At 37.0% G+C, this 18,583-nt stretch overlaps 1 protein-coding gene across 1 annotated transcript in view; it reads right to left on the bottom strand.

Moving 5' to 3' along the window:
- Positions 1 to 18,583, bottom strand: part of GLCCI1 (glucocorticoid induced 1) — a 119,894-nt gene that overhangs the window by 6,153 nt on the left and 95,158 nt on the right. Inside the window, exons 6-7 of the mRNA XM_034642946.1 lie at positions 17,587 to 17,739; positions 12,113 to 12,323 (exon numbers count right to left, since the gene is read on the bottom strand). Coding sequence (XP_034498837.1) covers positions 12,113 to 12,323; positions 17,587 to 17,739 — 364 coding nt within the window. The remainder of the gene's footprint in view (positions 1 to 12,112; positions 12,324 to 17,586; positions 17,740 to 18,583) is intronic.

Here is an 18,583-nt window from a genome sequence, read left to right as displayed (position 1 = left end):
TCCTGTTAACATCTACAACAAATTAAATAGTTTTTCTTCCTAAATTTTTTCTAATTTGAGACGCTTATATTTTTAAGTTTTACACACTTAAACATTCTTGTTCTTTTTTGGGAGTGAGGGGGGCTGATTAATGTTAAAAAATAAACATACTGCTATCCTAGAAAGATAGTATTCAGTACTACTATATCTCTTTGCCTCTTCAGTTAAAAAAGTTGGGTTTTGTTGTGGTTGAGAATATATATATGTAATATTTATTTGAATGTTTGGTGGTCTGGAAAGACAAAGCTTGAAAACAAAATTGAAACCATCAACAGATTTGTTCAATCTGGATTTTTTTCTTCAGGTAAGTATGCAGTCTGGTAGAGGGCAAAGAGGAACAGGGAATGGAGACACCCCATCTGTGGTTTCAGCTCTGTCACTAGTTGTATCACTTTGAACACAACTGTCTTTCTGAGCTTCTAGATAACTAAAGGACTTACCACTCCTAACTAAAATTCTGTGACATTTTAAAGGGTTCTAACATACAAGGTATTTTTTTTTTCTTTACAAAATGGCATGATTTAAAAACAACCCTCATAGGGGCGCCTGGGTGGCACAGTCAGTTAAGTGTCGACTCTTGGTTTCAGCTCAGGTTGTGATCTCAGGGTTGTGAGATCGAGCCCCGCGTCAGGCTCTCCGCTCAGTGCAGAGTCTGCTTGAGACTCTCTCTACCCCTTCCCCCCTGCACTCTCTTTTTCTCTCTCTAAAGTAAAAAATAAAAACAACCCACGTGAACAACCTATTCCATCCATTCCAGACCTGGCAGCTAACTGATCCATTTGAAACTCTGTTGAATTTAATAAACATTTCAGTAACAGAACATAAATGTGAGGTAAGCATGCCTGCTCAGGAAATTCAAAATGAAAAGTCTCACAGTAATCTTAATTCAATCCCTCTTGTTCACAAGCATGATAAATTTTCACATTCTGTTATCCCTCAGTAGAAAATAACTAGACATATTACTTTATGTTCTTACAAAATCATAGCCAATGTTAATAAAATGAAATGTAACAAATATGATTCTATCTATCTGTATTTATAACAGTCTTATCTATCTTTATAAAGAATCACCCAACTCTGAAAATCAGGAGTATGGAAATATTTTATTGGCTATTATAACAGATCATACTTATACATGTGTACCATATTTACCATTAAAATACAAGTAGCTTGTCAAATATATTTAAACTCATGATAATAAATAAAGCTTGGAAAAAATGAGAGACATTTTAAACAATGGAATTCCATTTAGAAACAGTATTTTTTAAACTACATGTACTTTTAAAGTTTAAGAGTTTTCTGAATTTCTCCTAATATATGGCCTTCATATTTCTGGTATATTAAGTATGGTCCACAATTTCAGTATAGAAAATCATATTATTCAGTTAAGTCATTCTGCGGGTAGGTATGTAAAATCTTTGCCATGGTTCTATTCTAGCCCGAAGTCTTTAGATGTGCTTTATCTCCTACTATCAGATCACTTTATCAAATTAAGTGAAATTAGTACTAAAAGAAGCTATGTAATTATAGAGCAGCAGTTCTTAACTCTGGTTTCACATTAGACTCATCAGGAGATGTTTCAAAAATACCAAAAAATACCACTGTCCAGACCTCATCCCTAAGATATTCTGATTTAACTAGTCTGGGGCTCCTCCCCGGCATGTGCCCTCCCCCTCATTTTTTGTAATGCCCCCAGATGCTTTTAACGCAGAGCCAAATTTGAGAACCAGGCATGAAAAGGTCAAAACACTGGTTTGGAGTCAGGCTGCCGTGCCTGACTTCTACCGGGCCTGACACCATGACCTAGGAAACGTCTGATCCCTTTTTTGATATGTAAAATGGGACTAACTACTGATATGATAGCTATGAAAAATGTGTGTAAAAGAATCAAGATACACTGAAACACAGTGAGCTCTCAGTAAATATGACTGTAACAGTAGAAAGAACACGTCATTCCGAGTTTGCAAATTTAAAATGGTGAACCATTCAGAAATTAAGAACCTATTCTATTTTTTCTCAGCAGAAGAGAGGAACAAGAAAGTTATTTATAAAAGATCTATGCATTCTACTTCTATTCGGGTACATAAAGGTAAGATTTGGTGTCTGGTGGGGAGGCAGGGTAATATTTGAAGTACCAGATCCCTCGTTTAGACTGCCTAGTATAAGCTCTGCCAGTTCCTAATGTCATCCTTTCGTGTACAACTCAAATCAATGTCTAAAACGAAGACTCTGTAGATTCCTCTATAAAGACCTAGCTAACCTGTAGAATGTCCTTCTTACTCTATGTTCACAGCAGAGAAAGAGCCTGGGGAGGGTAGAGTCCCACCACAAGTATACTCAATGACAGATGAGGAGCATAATGAAAAGTTAGCCAAGAGTTAGATGAGAAATATGATTGACTAAATAGGACCTAAACAATTACCTCTCTAGTAATAACATTACTTCTTTTGCTTCAGGAAATGACATTATCAGCTGTAGTGTGGTTCGATGGCCTAATGTAATCAGGAGGCAACACAAAACTGTACAGCCTTTCTTGGCAACAAATTTTGGAACCAGCTGTTGTTACCAATTGTATTGAAAATGTGTTCAGTTAACTCCAAGACCAAATTGGGAAGAAGTAAGGAGAAAATTTGGCTTTTACAAATAGTCTCTAAAGTGTCCCTAAAATTTCAAAGTCAACCTTTTATGAGGGTTACAGAATTTTAATAAAATAAGACATCAGCTGTAGCTAATATCTCCCTTAGACCAGCATTCCATAAAGGGTAAGGAAGTAAAACTACTATCAGAACCTTTGAACTCTTGTTTCAAATAAGATTGTGTTCTGAATACTGGGCTTAACTTACATTCCAAATGTTTGGTTCCATTAATTAAATATTTGTCATATAGGGGGAGGTGTTTTAATCACTTACTGTTCCAGTAAGTGTTTCAGTTTTCACTGAATTAACAATTTGTAAATTAAGCACACAAATCATAGCTGCTCCTTTATTTTTGTGTACTCATAGTAAGTACGATCCTCCTTCCACAAACATAATCCTGATATGCAGAATAGGGTTTATTATTACCTCCAAATGTGACCTGGAGTTGCTGATATGCTAACCAGTCACTCTGAATTTGACTATCTGACATAGCAGTCAAAAATGAAAGCAAATTACTTTATTGAACACAGTCCTCAAATCAATTTATGGACTAAAATCCTGCCTCTTGTAAATATAAATCACAATGGCTACACTGAAAATAAATTTCAGAATATACAAAATATTTTATATCTTGAAAAGTAATTAAGGTTCTCAGGAAAATCATTCTGATATAATCTTAGTTTTTATACTCTGGAGAGCTTATTTTTAAATGGAAATATTTCCAGGGACGTCAGTTTTCAAAAAACTAAAATACACTATTCATGTTAAACTGTTCCTAAAGTATCCTAATGGGTTAAAATAAACACTTCTAATAAAAGTTTCACTCTAATTTTAAATGCTCACTTAAATATTTACTGACACTTAACTATGTACAAAATAAAAGGCAAGGCAAAATGCTTTAAATGTGTCTTACTGTATTAGGTAAAACTCAGTATTTCCCCCTCCATTCTTGCTAAAAAAAAGATGGTATTATAATGTCTTTGGGCAGATACCAACATAGAATCTTAAACTTATCACTGTTTTCTCCTTAAAGCCTGTTCCTTTTTGATACTCAGGGCCTAATTAACGGTGGTAATCACCTTCTGCATCTCCCAAACTAGAACTCTGTTAGAACCTGGTCTCTACCCTCCCTCACCTCATCCATCGATCAGCCACCAGATGCTGCTGACTCCTCTTCAGACCCTGTCCTCCAATGCTTCTGCACCTCCCACCCCCGTCTTGCTCTGCCCTGCACCTGTGGTTTCCCAGCTCAGGGGCACAAAACAATCTGCTGATATGCAAGAATATTAGAACACTTATACATACTCACTTTCTATCTTTAAGAAGAAGAAAGTACGCTTCGCTAGGACATATTTAGTTTGTGGATTGAATTAAATACATACATAACTTAGAAATATATGAACAGATTACACACTGCTGAAAGGGCGTGTGATAAATCAAGTTTGGAGACCACAGGACTAGACTATTGAAATAGCACCTTATCTTGTCCTTCTGCCATCTCTCTCCACTTGTGGCCCTTAAAGATAAAGCTGGTCATGTCCTTTAGCTGACAAAGATCTGTGCTTGGCCCTTCATTTCTCTTCACAAGGCCTACAAGACCCCTTATGAAACAGTGGCCTTTCTACCTCTCTCCGCTCACTGCTTTCTGCTCCCCACCATTCACCCCTGTGTTCCAGCCACACAGTTTCGGACTGTACTCCACACACAAGGACCTTTCACAGCTGAATGCCTGGATAAGGCTATTCCTCCTGAGAGAGTAGCAAGTAGTCGTATGAGAGTTCCTTCAGAAGATCACTGTTGGCCTCCAAAGAATTTAGGAAAGTGACTTCATTTTCTATGCCAGATTCCCCTTTCTTAAAATAACACCACTGTCCCTACTCATAGGATTGTGGTAATATTATAGGAGATGACAAAAGTAAAATCACCTGAGCACATTTAATCACTGTAATAGTCCTATGAGGTAGGTTCCATCATTATCCCTAATTTATGGATGAAGAAACTGAGATACAGAGAGGTTGGGTAACTTGCCCAAGGACATATGATTAGTAAGTGGCAGAGGAGCGACTCAATTCAGCTGTACCCAAGTCGGAGCTCATTGCCGTTAGACTCTCTGTCTCACGAAGTTTTGATCTATCTCAACTATAGTGCTCTCGCTGGAGATACAAGGAAGGGACTAGATGATCGATCACATTCCTTCCAGTCTCACATTCCATGCTTCTAAATTAAAATCTTATAGCTCAGGTAACAGCCTCATTGGGCCTGCCTTCTGTTAGTCTCACAAGGAGACACAGTGGAAGGAATGGCCTCTATGCATTGATATTTCTCCATAGAGGAACGCAAAAGATAACAGGGAGAAAAAATTAAATAGATCCCCTTTGCCTCTAGCCTAGCTGATACCCTCTTTTCTTCCCTGTCATGATCAGAGTGGAAGATCAGATGGATTTTAGCAAAGTTACTTCCTTTCACAGCATTTCAACTGGGAATTTGAACTTGATGGCTTCTTTCCCACCAAAGGCCCATCCCTAAATTAGTATAACCTTAGTTGTTTAGTTCTCTTTACTGCCTTGTTTTTGGGTGACGATGGGGGAGGAGGACATTATCACACCCTTCCTGAACATTCAAAAGCCCAACACATACAAATTTAACAACCTAAAGAAAAAGATACTGATGTTCAACACAGCTATAAAAATATACCCCTAAAAAATGGACATACCATAAAGAAAGGTCCTAAAGGAATACGTGAAAGACTGTCCACTAGGCACTACTCCACGCTAGGCACTACTCTATTCACTGAGGAGAAAGCAAGGAGCAAAATGAAGTTACCCACTCCTGCTGCAGCTTATATTCTGGTAAAAAGATAATAGGAGATTAAGAGAAATATATATGCAGGCATGTTAATAAATTTTGGTTTGCTTCTATTCTAGACTCTGGGTTGTAACTACTAGAACTGACATGCATACTTATTAATTAGTTTTGAATTATAAATAATAACTCATCATCCACAGAGCACTAACACAGCATCTGCCACCACTGCAACTGTGAACATTTTCCTGAAGAGGGGAAATAGGCATTTACTGTATGCTTATGTGCTGTCAGACCATGGGAATATATGGGATTTTACATGTTATCTTAAAAGAGAAACAGGGAGATGATGTTAGGGACAGGATTCTAAGAATAGTCATCATTAACCTATAATTCCAGTGTTGTATCTCTATATTCTTTGTGATTTTACCACCAAGAGGTTCTTCCAGGATAATAAGGCATCCTAGAGCATTTCCTCCTATGTGAGGAGACTCTTCTGATAGAGAAAACAGACTCAGGCTCAAAAGCAGTGATTTTAAGATGTAGTGGCTAAAAGCAGTATATCCAACATGTTTATTTTCACAACATAAAACACAAAAAGAAAAGTACCACAAAATCTCAGCTGATTACAGGCTCTCTTAAAGATAGAGGGTTAAAGTCTATTATGGGCAAATGTCAAAGAAGAGCCCTAGAGATAAATACAAATAGAATTAAAATGTATGTAGAAAGGAATAAGATGATGTCAAAAAGAGTCTCTCTCATAATGCTAAGTGAAATAAGTCAAGCACAGAAAGACAATTATAATATGATTTCTCTCATCTATGGAACATAAGAACTAGGATGATCAGTAGGGGAAGAAAGGGATTAAAGAAAGGGGGGGGTAATCAGAAGGGGGAATGAAACATGAGAGACTATGGACTCTGAGAAACAAACTGAGGGCCTCAGAGGGGAGGGGGGTGGGGGATTGGGATAGACAGGTGATGGGCAGTAAGGAGGGCACGTATTGCATGGTGCACTGGGTGTTATACGCAACTAATGAAACATCGAACTTTACATCGGAATCCAGGGATGTACTGTATGGTGACTAACATAATAAAAAATCATTAAAAAAAAAAAAGAGTCTCTCTCAGAAGTCTGACTAGGGGGGCGCCTGGGTGGCACAGCGGTTAAGCGTCTGCCTTCGGCTCAGGGCGTGATCCCGGCGTTATGGGATCGAGCCCCACATCAGGCTCCTCTGCTATGAGCCTGCTTCTTCCTCTCCCACTCCCCCTGCTTGTGTTCCCTCTCTCGCTGGCTGTCTCTATCTCTGTCAAATAAATAAATAAAATCTTTAAAAAAAAAAAAAAAAAAAGAAGTCTGACTAGGGGCAGCCCTGGATCCAGAAAAGACAATACTTTACTTTTTTCTCTCCTACAACCAAGGGATACTCAGTCCTGACACCCAAAGTTTAGGAATATTAATATTTATGAGTTAATCACAGTATGAGGTAAATAGGCTTGTATGCATTGGCCTTGGGAAACTCCTTCCATATAACATAGGTTGTTCTTGTGGGAAAATACAGTTCCAAGTACCCAATTTATGGACTCTTGGAATATGACTGTTAGTAGTTGGCCCGAGTATAATGGTTCAGTTGACTTCATGATTAGAATAATCAATGTTTCCACAATATCTTGCAAAACTGCAGAATTGCTGAACAACTGCCTAAGTGAACTGTGCCAAAGATCAACTCTAAGGGGCGGGCTCCCGTCTTGAGCTCGTGGCTCGCCCAGCTCCACTCTGGCCATCATCAGGAGCTCTGGCAGAGCTGCTAAAAGAATATTCTGATGCTGCCATCTGTACTATATAAATATTTCTCTCCCTTGCGTTTTGGGCATGATAATGTAAAAAAAATGTAGGCCCTCAGGGTATAGTCTGAGGATGCCAAGATTAGAGCTCTTATTCTGGATCCTGAATTCTCCACACGGACCACAATGTAGGAACTGTGGTGGTTACTAGGCTAGTTAGCCTGACAACTTTATACATGTGACCAGGTTGTCTTCAGTCTTTAGATCACTGGAAAAACCTAGCAAAAAAAGAAAAAGAAAAAAAAAAAAGAAAAGAAAAGAAATCCCAAACCTGAAAACAGTCTCTTAATGGCTGGCCCTTTCTCAATAGTCAGAGTGTTTTTGTCCTGGCATTACAACTGAAATAGCCAAAGAAAAAGCCAATATATTAATTAACTAAAATTATTTTATAGGTCTCAAATTATACATGGTTCATGGAAAAGAATATATGTTAGGAATAGGAAGAAATAATGTTAGCAAAATCAGAAAAAGGATAAGTATGTCACAGATGAGTATTAGAAAACTAATCAGCTCACCAGCACATCACTTGTGAGAGCATGTATTCACAATGGCTACCCCCTCCCCTCTCGAGTGGGCTTATCAAAGGGCCTAATGTCTACACTAGCTATACTACCACAAGAAAAAGTTTCTCTACAGAACTGCACAATATGTAGGTACTCCAAACATATTCGAGTTGACTACAAAATTACAGTATCAATTCTTTTTTAAAGATTTTATTTATTTATTTGACAGACAGAGATAGCCAGTGAGAGAGGGAACACAAGCAGGGGGAGTGGGAGAGGAAGAAGCAGGCCCCTAGCAGAGGAGCCTGATGTGGGGCTCGATCCCATAACGCCGAGATCACACCCTGAGCCAAAGGCAGACACTTAACCACTGTGCCACCCAGGCGCCCCTACAGTATCAATTCTATTTTCATAGTTAATAATACAAACCTATTCAAAATCTATAGCTTCCATTTTTTTCTTTAGTGGAAAATGCAAATTATAAGACAGAATGAGTATTTTTTAAAAAACACAAACTGTACCTAGAGAAGTAGTAAGTCAGAGACTATTTCTGTAGTTTAAATGCTATAACATATGTTGGTTTCAGAAACTATAAAACTAACAACTCCCTCTTTTGTACCTTTGGCATGCTGAACATACTTGTATACGTACTTGCATACTAGTGTATTATTTGTTTACTATTATTTCATATTAGACCATAAATTCCTTAAAAACAGATTTCACATCTTATTCATCCTATTTCTCCACTCTCCAGTGGAGTACCTGACATACAGTCCATGTTCAAAAATGTTTCTAAAACAGGAAGGATAAACTCAGTTGAATACATAAACCTCCGTTCCTGACCCTAAAATCCACATACGTGTGTACGTATAGACATATACGCATATATAAGACAGATAGATGTTAATTTTTTCTTCACAAAGAGGGGACTTGATTTATTTAAGAACTAGAAACTTCACATTGTAATATAAGGTCACCTATTTTTCCAGGGAACAGTAACATTAGCTTAATCTTTATCACAAAGTAATGCTCAAAGCTAAATATAGTCAATACGTTAAGAAACTAGTGTCTTAATTCCCAAGCTGAAATAGTCTTGTAGAAAACAGAAAAATGGCTAAAATGATTCTAAGATCTCCATAATTTTTACGGAGATTTTTAAAAAGTCACAATTAGCCACACCCAACACAATTTATTATTTACTATGGTTGTGCTAAAGCACTTGGCTACAATATCTCGTTAACTCCAATAACGATATAAGGTAGGTATTATCACACTACTGTAAGAAACATTTTTTTTTTAATTAGGAAAAAAACTCTTGGGTCTTAGAGATGCTCTGGACCAATGTTCTCATTTTACATTAAAAAAACCACCAACAGGAACATAAGGGAAAAAAAAAATTTTGCATGTTGCAGGCAGATATTTGGTACAGAAGAAGAAAAAGACAAAGAGGAAAATATACAAAAAAAAGGAAAAGTCGTAGCAAAAGGTCTAACTTATCCAAGAAATGGTCAGAATTCAGATTTTTATACTATCTTGAAGAGACACCTACATTCCTATGTTCATTGCAGCATTATTCATAATAGCTCAAACATGGAAATAACCTAAGTGGCCCTCGATGGATGAATGGATAAAGAAAATAAAACAAATACACATGTGTGCGTGCACGCACACACAGACACACATACACACACAGGAATATTATTCAGCCATAAAAAAGGAAATCCTACCATTTGCAACAACATGAATAGACCTTGAGGGCATTATGGTAAGTGAAGTAAGTCAGAGAAAAATACTGTATGATCTCACTTACATGTGGAGTCTTAAAAACATCAAACTTACAGAAATAGAGAGTAAGACAGTGGTTGCCAGGAGCCAAGCGTATGGCAAGATGACAGTCAAAGACTACAAACCTTCAGTTCTAAGATGAATAAGTTCTGGGGATCTAAGGTACAGCATGGAGACTATAGTTAATAATACTATATTGCATAATTCAAAGCTCCTATGAGAGTAAAACTTTAATGTTTTCACCATAGCAACAACAACAAAATGGTCATTACATGAGGTGAAGGATATGGTAACTAACCTTATTGTGGTAAACATTTTGCAAATATATACATGTATCAAATCATTACACTGTACCACTTAAATATGTTCTATGTAAAACATATACTGTTTTAAACTTGGCTGTAAGTGAGTACCTTTTCTGAAATGCAGAAAACATGTATTTATCTGCCTCACTGAACATAGCCATATAGAGGTCCCGAAGGCAATCTCACAGTGAACTAGAGTGGAACTCGCATATCATCTTCCTAATACACTTCCTTTTTGGTTCAGCATCTCTCAATTACCCATAATATTAAACTTTTTTTTTTTTAAAGATTTTATTTATTTATTTATTTGACAGAGATAGAGACAGCCAGCGAGAGAGGGAACACAAGCAGGGGGAGTGGGAGAGGAAGAAGCAGGCTCACAGCGGAGGAGCCTGATGTGGGGCTCGATCCCACAACGCTGGGATCACGCCCTGAGCCGAAGGCAGACGCTCAACCGCTGTGCCACCCAGGCGCCCCAATAATATCAAACTTTTAAAGAAGAAAACAAAACTCCAGAAATTAATTGCCTAGCCTTATTATTACTGCTATTTTTTACTTTTCCCAACTACACATACTAATAAATGGCAAAAGTGGTCAACCTGAACTGTACTTAATCCTTTCTACTGATATAACAAACACAGAATACAGGTTTTGAAATCAAGACAGACCTGTCTTGCCATTTACCACCTAAAACAAATTACTATTCTTTAAATATTTCCAATTACCTTCAAAATCCTATTAGAAGCAAGGTGTTTTCTTGTTTGTTTAATTGTGAAACATCCATAGTGTATGTTATGGTGTTTGCGCCCATGGGATGATGCCTCAGTGAAATCAAAGTTCCCTAGTCTGATATTCTACAAAATATCAAGACTTCCCACTTGTAGCAAAGAGATCCCTATGGTACGGCCTTCAATACATCCTTAATGGAGGAAGGATGTGCACAAGGCTTGTCAATCATGAAAGGGTAAAAAGCAAGCGAAGAACTGCTGAGATCTACCCACAGAGAGAAAAGCAGAAGACAAAGTCCAAAGTAACATCTTTTTAACATCTCAGCAGAGAGTCAGGCATAATGATGAGTGAAAGAAGCCAGACACAAGAATACACGTGCATCATTCCATTTCTGTAAAATACAGTAACGTGGAAAAATTAAATTATGGCGATGGAAATCAGAACAGTGGTTACTTCCAGATGGAGAGGGGAAGGGGGCCTGAGAGAGCCTTCTGGGATGCTAAAAATGTTCTCTATCTTCAACTAGGTAGTAGTTCCATGAGTCCATACATATGTAAAAATTCATTGGGCTGAGCACTTAAAATCTGGCAATTTAAATGTAATAATACTGCCAAATAAAACAAATGAAGGGAAATGATACTCAAATCAGGACAAGGACCACAAAAATCCTGTAAGATTCTGTAACCTTTACCCTTTTAAGTTTTAAAATTTTGATCGCCTACGGTGTATTTCTCTGTAGTGAGAAGCAGTGAATGTGTGATACGTTCAGTGTTTCTTTGAAGTAACTAGGAAGCTAGAAGCTGGGCAATCTTTGCTGACTTGTGTCTGGGTCTGAGGGGGCCAGAAACTGAAAGGAGGGAGTAAGTGGTGTCCAAGTGCCTGACACAGGGACAGGAGAGTCAGGGGAGACAGCTGAGGCCTGACAAGTAACAAAAATCCCAAGGGGGCCACCCTCTTCTTGGTGTTAGTTAATAATTCTTTTACACACGGTCATAACCCCTGATATCTGGTAGGTACTTATTAAACTTTACCTACTTGGTTAAAAATATGCCCATCCTGTCAACAGAATATCTAGAAATTACTTCCTCCTAAGTCAGTCTGACTACCTTGAGGCCTCTACCTTGAGGCATGCGCAATACAACCTCTACCATAACCATCATTAGCTCGGTCAATACCAAGGAAAACCCTGTGTGTTATTGGATGTAAAGCTGTATGCACTCCATCTGATAGCTTGCATTAGTTGTTAGAACCATGCGCTGTGCTTCTCTGACACATTTATGGAAGATGTTTGTGAGAGTCACAAAGAAGGGGGTACGGGAAATCAATGAACAAACCTAGATTAACCAATCCTTTACAATCCCACCATTCCACAAAAGAAAACAAGGGATGCAATGGTCTAAGACAAAGAAAGTATAATGAGCAAGGCCCTACAACAAACTCTCTAGCTAAGTGGATGATCTCTTCCTCACCTTTATCACGATCATAGAGTAAATCTTCTGTCGAGCAAGGGCTACCATCCTGGGACTCGGGGGGACAAAAGGGAGAGACACAAGGTGAATGGCTGCTGCAGCTACTGCTGCGCTCCTGCACGGAGGGGGTCTGCGTGTCGATGCTGCGCGTGCTGCTGCTCCGGTAGTGAGCGGGGAGCGGGGCTCTTCGACCGTCCGGGATCTCCAAAGGCTGTAAGAGAAACAACCATCACATGCATGAGCGCCGGGGCGCACCCTGATGCCTCCAGAAGCACGCGGCATGGCTCTTGTTTTCACCTTCCATGATGACCTCACCACAAAGGATTCTTCAGAGAATAAAGATAACAGTCTTGTGTCTTGATTTCTGCACATTGTCTCGACAACGAAAAACTGACTTCCAACTACTACGGATAAGCCGTCTTACAAATTCCATAGCTCTCTGTATGTATCTGTAGGTAGCACTTCCCATAATACTCAAGGGTAGGGGCTCTTCTTAAACACTGTGTCCCCAGCGCCTACCACCGTGTCTGGCACACGGCAGACATCCAACAAACACATGCTGAATGAAGTGATCGAACTGCCAAGAAGTTACTAGGACTTGCTAGTCAGAAAAGTAAAATTGCATACTCGCAGGTACAGATTTTTGTCTGTTCTTTATTGTAATTTTTTAGAGACCAGGAACAGAACCGTGTTTTCCACTTCCTTTACAGATTACCCAAAATTTCTAATGAAGAGATTTATTCTATTACTATTCCATAAAGGATGTTAATAAAACTCAAAACAATTCTACTGTTTTGGTATCCGTCTATGTAGGACGACTCATAATTTGGCTTGGTTCTAATGCATTGTTCTGAGTGGCAAAAGAAAGAAACAGAAAGGAAACTATAATTATAGAAACATGCATTTTGGACCCGAAAAGACCTTCGAGCTCATTCTTCCAGTGTCCTTACAAATACAGAAGCTATAGCTGACTGCTTCTGATGTCACACTAATTAAATGGCAGCAGCGCTTCTGTCACGTGGGCTCTCCCCTCTGCTTCAGCTGTAAACAGAACTCTTATTCCGTTTTCCCAATCTGTGTGCTGACAAAGTTCAATGAGGAAAACTCTATATATTAACCACTTAAAATATTTTGTTCTTATATAGGCAATATTGGAATGCCAAGAAAAAGAACCATACTTTTAGTTTATTTACAACTTATTTTCACTATTTACTGTTTTTACTCTGAGCTTTGTCATTTCACAGTTTTCAGAAATGCTGTCAGAGGGAAAAATGGAGCAAGATAAAATTAGGCAAGACTCAAAATGTATAATTTTTTTCTATAACTAATAATCAAGTTAAGTGAAGGCTGAAACGATTAACTACTGAAATACAAACTGCATTTATCTATACAGTGCTATTAAAAACCTACAGCATCTTTGCAACCTGACAATGTCTACTCTGCTATAAAAAGAATACTCAATTATGTAAATATTATTTCATTCTGTAAACAAAAAAGTAAAACTTTCCAATAAAGGAAAGAAATATTCACAAAGGAATATTACTTCACTTGGTCAAATGCTAAGAAAATCTTACTTCATTTAAATTTTTTTCTTTCACTTAAATAAAGTTAGATTGTAATTACAACTCTGCACTAAACCTTAGATGAACAAAGAATAAACCATTGGTGAAGGTGTTTTTGGACAAAATTGCATAGCAGTGTAAGATGTGTGAAGATCCAGGGTAATCCATGAGGAAAGGTCATCTTCAAAAATGTGTTTGAGGGCTTCATGACAGAACTATTTCTTAAAATATAGATATTTAAGTAAAGGAAAATGTTACTTTAATAAAAGTGTCAGTATTGGTAATCAGTAAAAGAATGATGTATAAATTTGTAGTTTAAAATACTTAAAAATTTGAGTTCTCTTTCATTTGTGTCCTATTTGATAAACACAGTCTTTCTGTATTCCTTTTTCTTAATCTAACAGTAATATCAATTTCCTTAACCAACTTCTGTTTTGTTGGAAGGTTACAAGAATTATAAGAACGAAACATTTAAAAAAACTACTATTTACAAAATAACAATGGGAAATATAAAGGCTTAGAACACTGATATACTTAACAGGACAATTTTCTTTTTTTAGCTCCTGGCAAGTTCACTAATGGTGACATTTTGTTTTTTAAAACTTTGGGGCACACTTAATTATCAATCTAAAAAATTCTAAAAATTAGTATTTTAGTTGTAAGTGTTAAGGTTACCTAGAGTAATTCTGAAACGGCTACAATGAAATTAGAATGAGACTTATTTAAAAGCAGAGCCATATAAAATTTCATTTATTTATTAAGTATGGCAGACACAAAATGTACATTAGTTTCTGGTGTACAACATAGTGAATTGACAACTCTATACATTATGAAATGCTCATCACAAGTGTAGCTGCCATCTGTCACCATATAATGCTATTATAATACCACTGACTATATTCCCTATGCTGTACCTTTCATCTCTGTGACTTATTTGTTCTTTCTTTCTTTCTTTCTTTCTTTCAAAGATTTTATTTATTTATTTGTCAGAGAGAGCACAAGCGAGCATACAAGCAGGGGCAGGGGCAGGCAGAGGGAGAAGCAGACTCCCCACTGAGCAGGATCCTGGGATCCTGATCTGAGCCCAAGGCAGACACTTAACTGACTGAGCCACCCAGGCATCCCTGACTTACTCATTCTATACTAGAAGCATAAACCTCCTACTCCCCTTCACCCATTTTGACCATCACCCTCCCCCTTCCCCTCTGGCAACCAACAGTTTGTATTTATGGAGCTGTTTCTGTTTGCTTACTTGTTTTGCTTTTTAGATTCTCCATATAGGTGAAGTCCTATGGTATTTGTCTTTCTCTGACATTTCACATAGCATAATATTCTCTAGGTCCATTCATGTTGTCACAAACGGGCAAGATCTTATTTATGGCTGAGTAACATTCCATCGTGTGTGTGTCTATTATATAATTATATATGCTTTTCTTATATTTTATTTTCTGTATTAAGTTTATACATATTAAATACGCACACACATACCACATCTTCTTTGTCCATTCATCTATCAATGGACACTTAGGTTGCTTCTATATCTAGGTTATTGTAAATAATGCTACAATAAGGAAAGGCATGCATATATCTTTTTGAATTAGTGTTTTTGTTTTCCTGAGGCTATGTTAGTTAGTTTTATATCCTAGTACAGTTTTGTTTTGAAGTTCTTAAGGAATCAGCAAAGATGTGAAGGATTCTTTCATCCTCAAAAAATTAGATTTTTCACTAAAGTGAAAAATTTTTTGAAAAATTTCACTTCCTTACAGTAATGAATGTTTTTAAATACTACTTAATATATTAAGGAAACATTTTAATGATCAAGAGCTAAGAGACAGCATAACTTCCAGAGAGTTCCTTTATGGTATGATAAATACAAAATAGAATTTTAACATGAAACATCTAGGAAGAGTAAAATAGCAAAAATTTTTAGGAGGATAATTTTAGCAATATTCATCAAAATTTAAAATGTACAAATGCTTTGATCCAGCAATTTCACTGCCAGAAAATTGTCTTCAAGAGTACATGTTTTCTAAAGCACTGCTTGTGATGACAAAAACTGAAAGCAATCTAAATGCCCATCAACAGGGGACTTCTAAGTTATGGTACATTCATACAATGATTCACTAGATATTAAAATACACACACATGCCAGGAACGATATATAAGATATTCTGCATAATGCTCATATCTGCTAAGAAATACTGAGAGTTGAAATAAAGTTGTACTTTTTAATTTTATAAATAAAAAATTGAACTGCTTTGATTTTGAAATTAAATCAGTTTTAAAACCTGCACATTACTTAAAGAAAAGACACACATGTGACATAAATTAAGTCATTATTTTGGTTCAAAAAAAAATCACAGGGGCAATTAAGTCAAAGTCTACTTGATGTTTTCTTTTGTTCAGTATATATTTAAGATGTGGTCAAATATAAGTTCACATGCGGTAGTGTCGACTTCTTTTCTGGGACAGAGGTAATTTATAAAGCATTTCTGGCAAATCTGAAATGGTTCAATGACCTAACTATAAGGGAAGGTTAAACTAAAAAACTCTTAGAAGAAAACACAAGCATCGTTGTGATCTTAGATTAGGCAATGGTTTCTTAAATATGACATCAAATATACAAATTACAAAAGAAAACAACAGGGGCTCCTGGGTGGTCAGCCAGTTAAGTGTCTGCCTTCAGCTCAGATCATGATCCCAGGGTCCTAGGATGGAGCCCCACGCCGGGCTCCCTGCTCTGTGGGGAGTCTGCTTCTCCCTCTCCTTCTGCCCCTCCCCCTGCTTGTGCATGCCCACTCTTTCTCTCTAATAAATAAATAAAATCTTTAAAAAAAAAAACCTAATAAATCAAACTTTATCAAAACTGCAAAAGTATTTCAAAGGACATCATCAAGAAAGTAAAGAGTGAAAGACAACCCACAGACTGGGAAATATTCTCAAGTCATACATCTAATAAAAACTTTTATCTAGAAAATATACTTCATAAAGAATTTCTACAATTCAATAATAAAAAGACAAATAATCTAGTTTTAAAATGGGGCAAATGATCTAAATAGACAGATTTCCAAAGAAGATATACAAATGGCCAATAGCACATAAAAGATGCTTAACATCATTAGCCTTCAGGAAATGCATAGCTTCATCATGACAAGATACCCATACCCGCTAGGATGGATATAATAAATAAGACAGAATTACAAATATGGGTGAAGATGGAGAAACTGGAACCTTCATACTCGTAAATGGTGTAGTGCAGACACTCTGGAAAACAGTCTGGCAGTTTCTCAAAAGGTAAAACAAAGAGCTACCAAACCAGCCATTCCACAACTAGGTATATACCCAAGAGAAATGAAAACATGCTTGCATGAAATCTTGTATATGAATTTCATAGAAGCATTATTCATAATAGCCAAAAAGTAGGAACAAGATCATATTCGTCAATTGATGACTAGCTAAATAAAATCCACACATTTGAGTATTTGACAATAAAAAGGAATGAAGTACTGATAAGTATTACAACATGGGTGAACCTTAAAAACATTATGCTAAATGAAAAAAGTCAGTTACAAAGGGCCATGTATTGAATCATTCCATTTATATGAAATGTCTACAATGGGTAAAGCCATGGACAGAAAGTACATGAATAGTTGCCTACAACTGGGGGCACTGGAAGGAAATGGATGATTGCTAAAGGGTACAAAGTTTCTTTCTGGGGTGATGAAAAACGCTGTAAAATTGATTGTGGTGATGGTTGCACAAGTGTGAATAACTAAAAAACTGACTTGTACACTTCACATGGGTCAGGGTATGTGAATTATAGCTAATAAAGCTGTTACCAAAAAAAGGACTTTTAAGACAGTTCTGAATATTAAAGAAAAAAAAGGGTCCAAACACCCCACGTAACCTTACCTTGGACACTTCCTCCTTCCCATTATTCTCTTTAATGAATACCTTTTCTAATTCAGGACTTATTCCTTCAACATTGCAGGGCACACGTGAAACGGATGATTTTGGCACTGATATATTTGATAGTGGCATAGGGACTGATCTTGATCCAGTAGCCTACAAAACATAAGATAAGGTGGTGTCAAATTCTTTGAGGTCCAAAAAATCAAGAAATCAAGAACTAAAGGGCACGGTAAATCTGAAAATGGAAACTCAGATTAGTGGAGTTATTTCAACATTTGAAATACAATTTATAAATTCAGATTTACATACAGAAATTTAGGTTCTAAAGTAAGGAAGGTAAAAACTCTAGAGTGAAAATAATCCTTTATGGTGAAGTATAAAGGTATGATGGTATAATGTATAGAGTATTTTGGTAGGAAAGCAGACAGAATCTTCCACGCTGTTTCTCTTTCCCTTTGCTGTTTTTACTGAAAAGCATAGTTGAAATCATGTCAGTTAAGTGTATCATGTGGATTTACTGGATAGCTCTGTGTGTGTGTTCAAAAGATTTGTTTCCTTCACTGTTATAATTGCCTTCTAGTATTTTTCATTTCCATTCTGTCATTTAAGGAAACCTTTTGGATTATCAAATAATGTGGCAACAATATATCATGTCAGTTCAATAACACTTAACAACTTTAAGGTTGTTTTCAAAAGTCCTTTGGAGGAGTCCTCAAGAATTAACCACCTCTCACTGCTGTCACACAAGGTACCAAAAAGTATAAGACAAGCCTTTTTTTTTTTTTTTAATTCCAGTATAGTTAACATACAGTGTCGTATTAGTTTCAGATGTGCAAGATAGTGATTCAACACTTCTGTACGTGACCCAGTGCCCATCATGGTAAGTGTGCTCTTCATCCCCGTCCCCTACTTCAGCCACCACCCAGCCACCTCCCTTCTGGTAACTGTCTGTTTGTTCTCTAGAGTTAAGACAAGCCTTTTGATGCTCAAGGAACTT

This window comes from Ailuropoda melanoleuca, chromosome 1 (genome assembly GCF_002007445.2).
Source record: "Ailuropoda melanoleuca isolate Jingjing chromosome 1, ASM200744v2, whole genome shotgun sequence".
NCBI lineage: Eukaryota > Metazoa > Chordata > Mammalia > Carnivora > Ursidae > Ailuropoda > Ailuropoda melanoleuca.
This window is presented reverse-complemented; position numbering and strand designations above follow the sequence as displayed.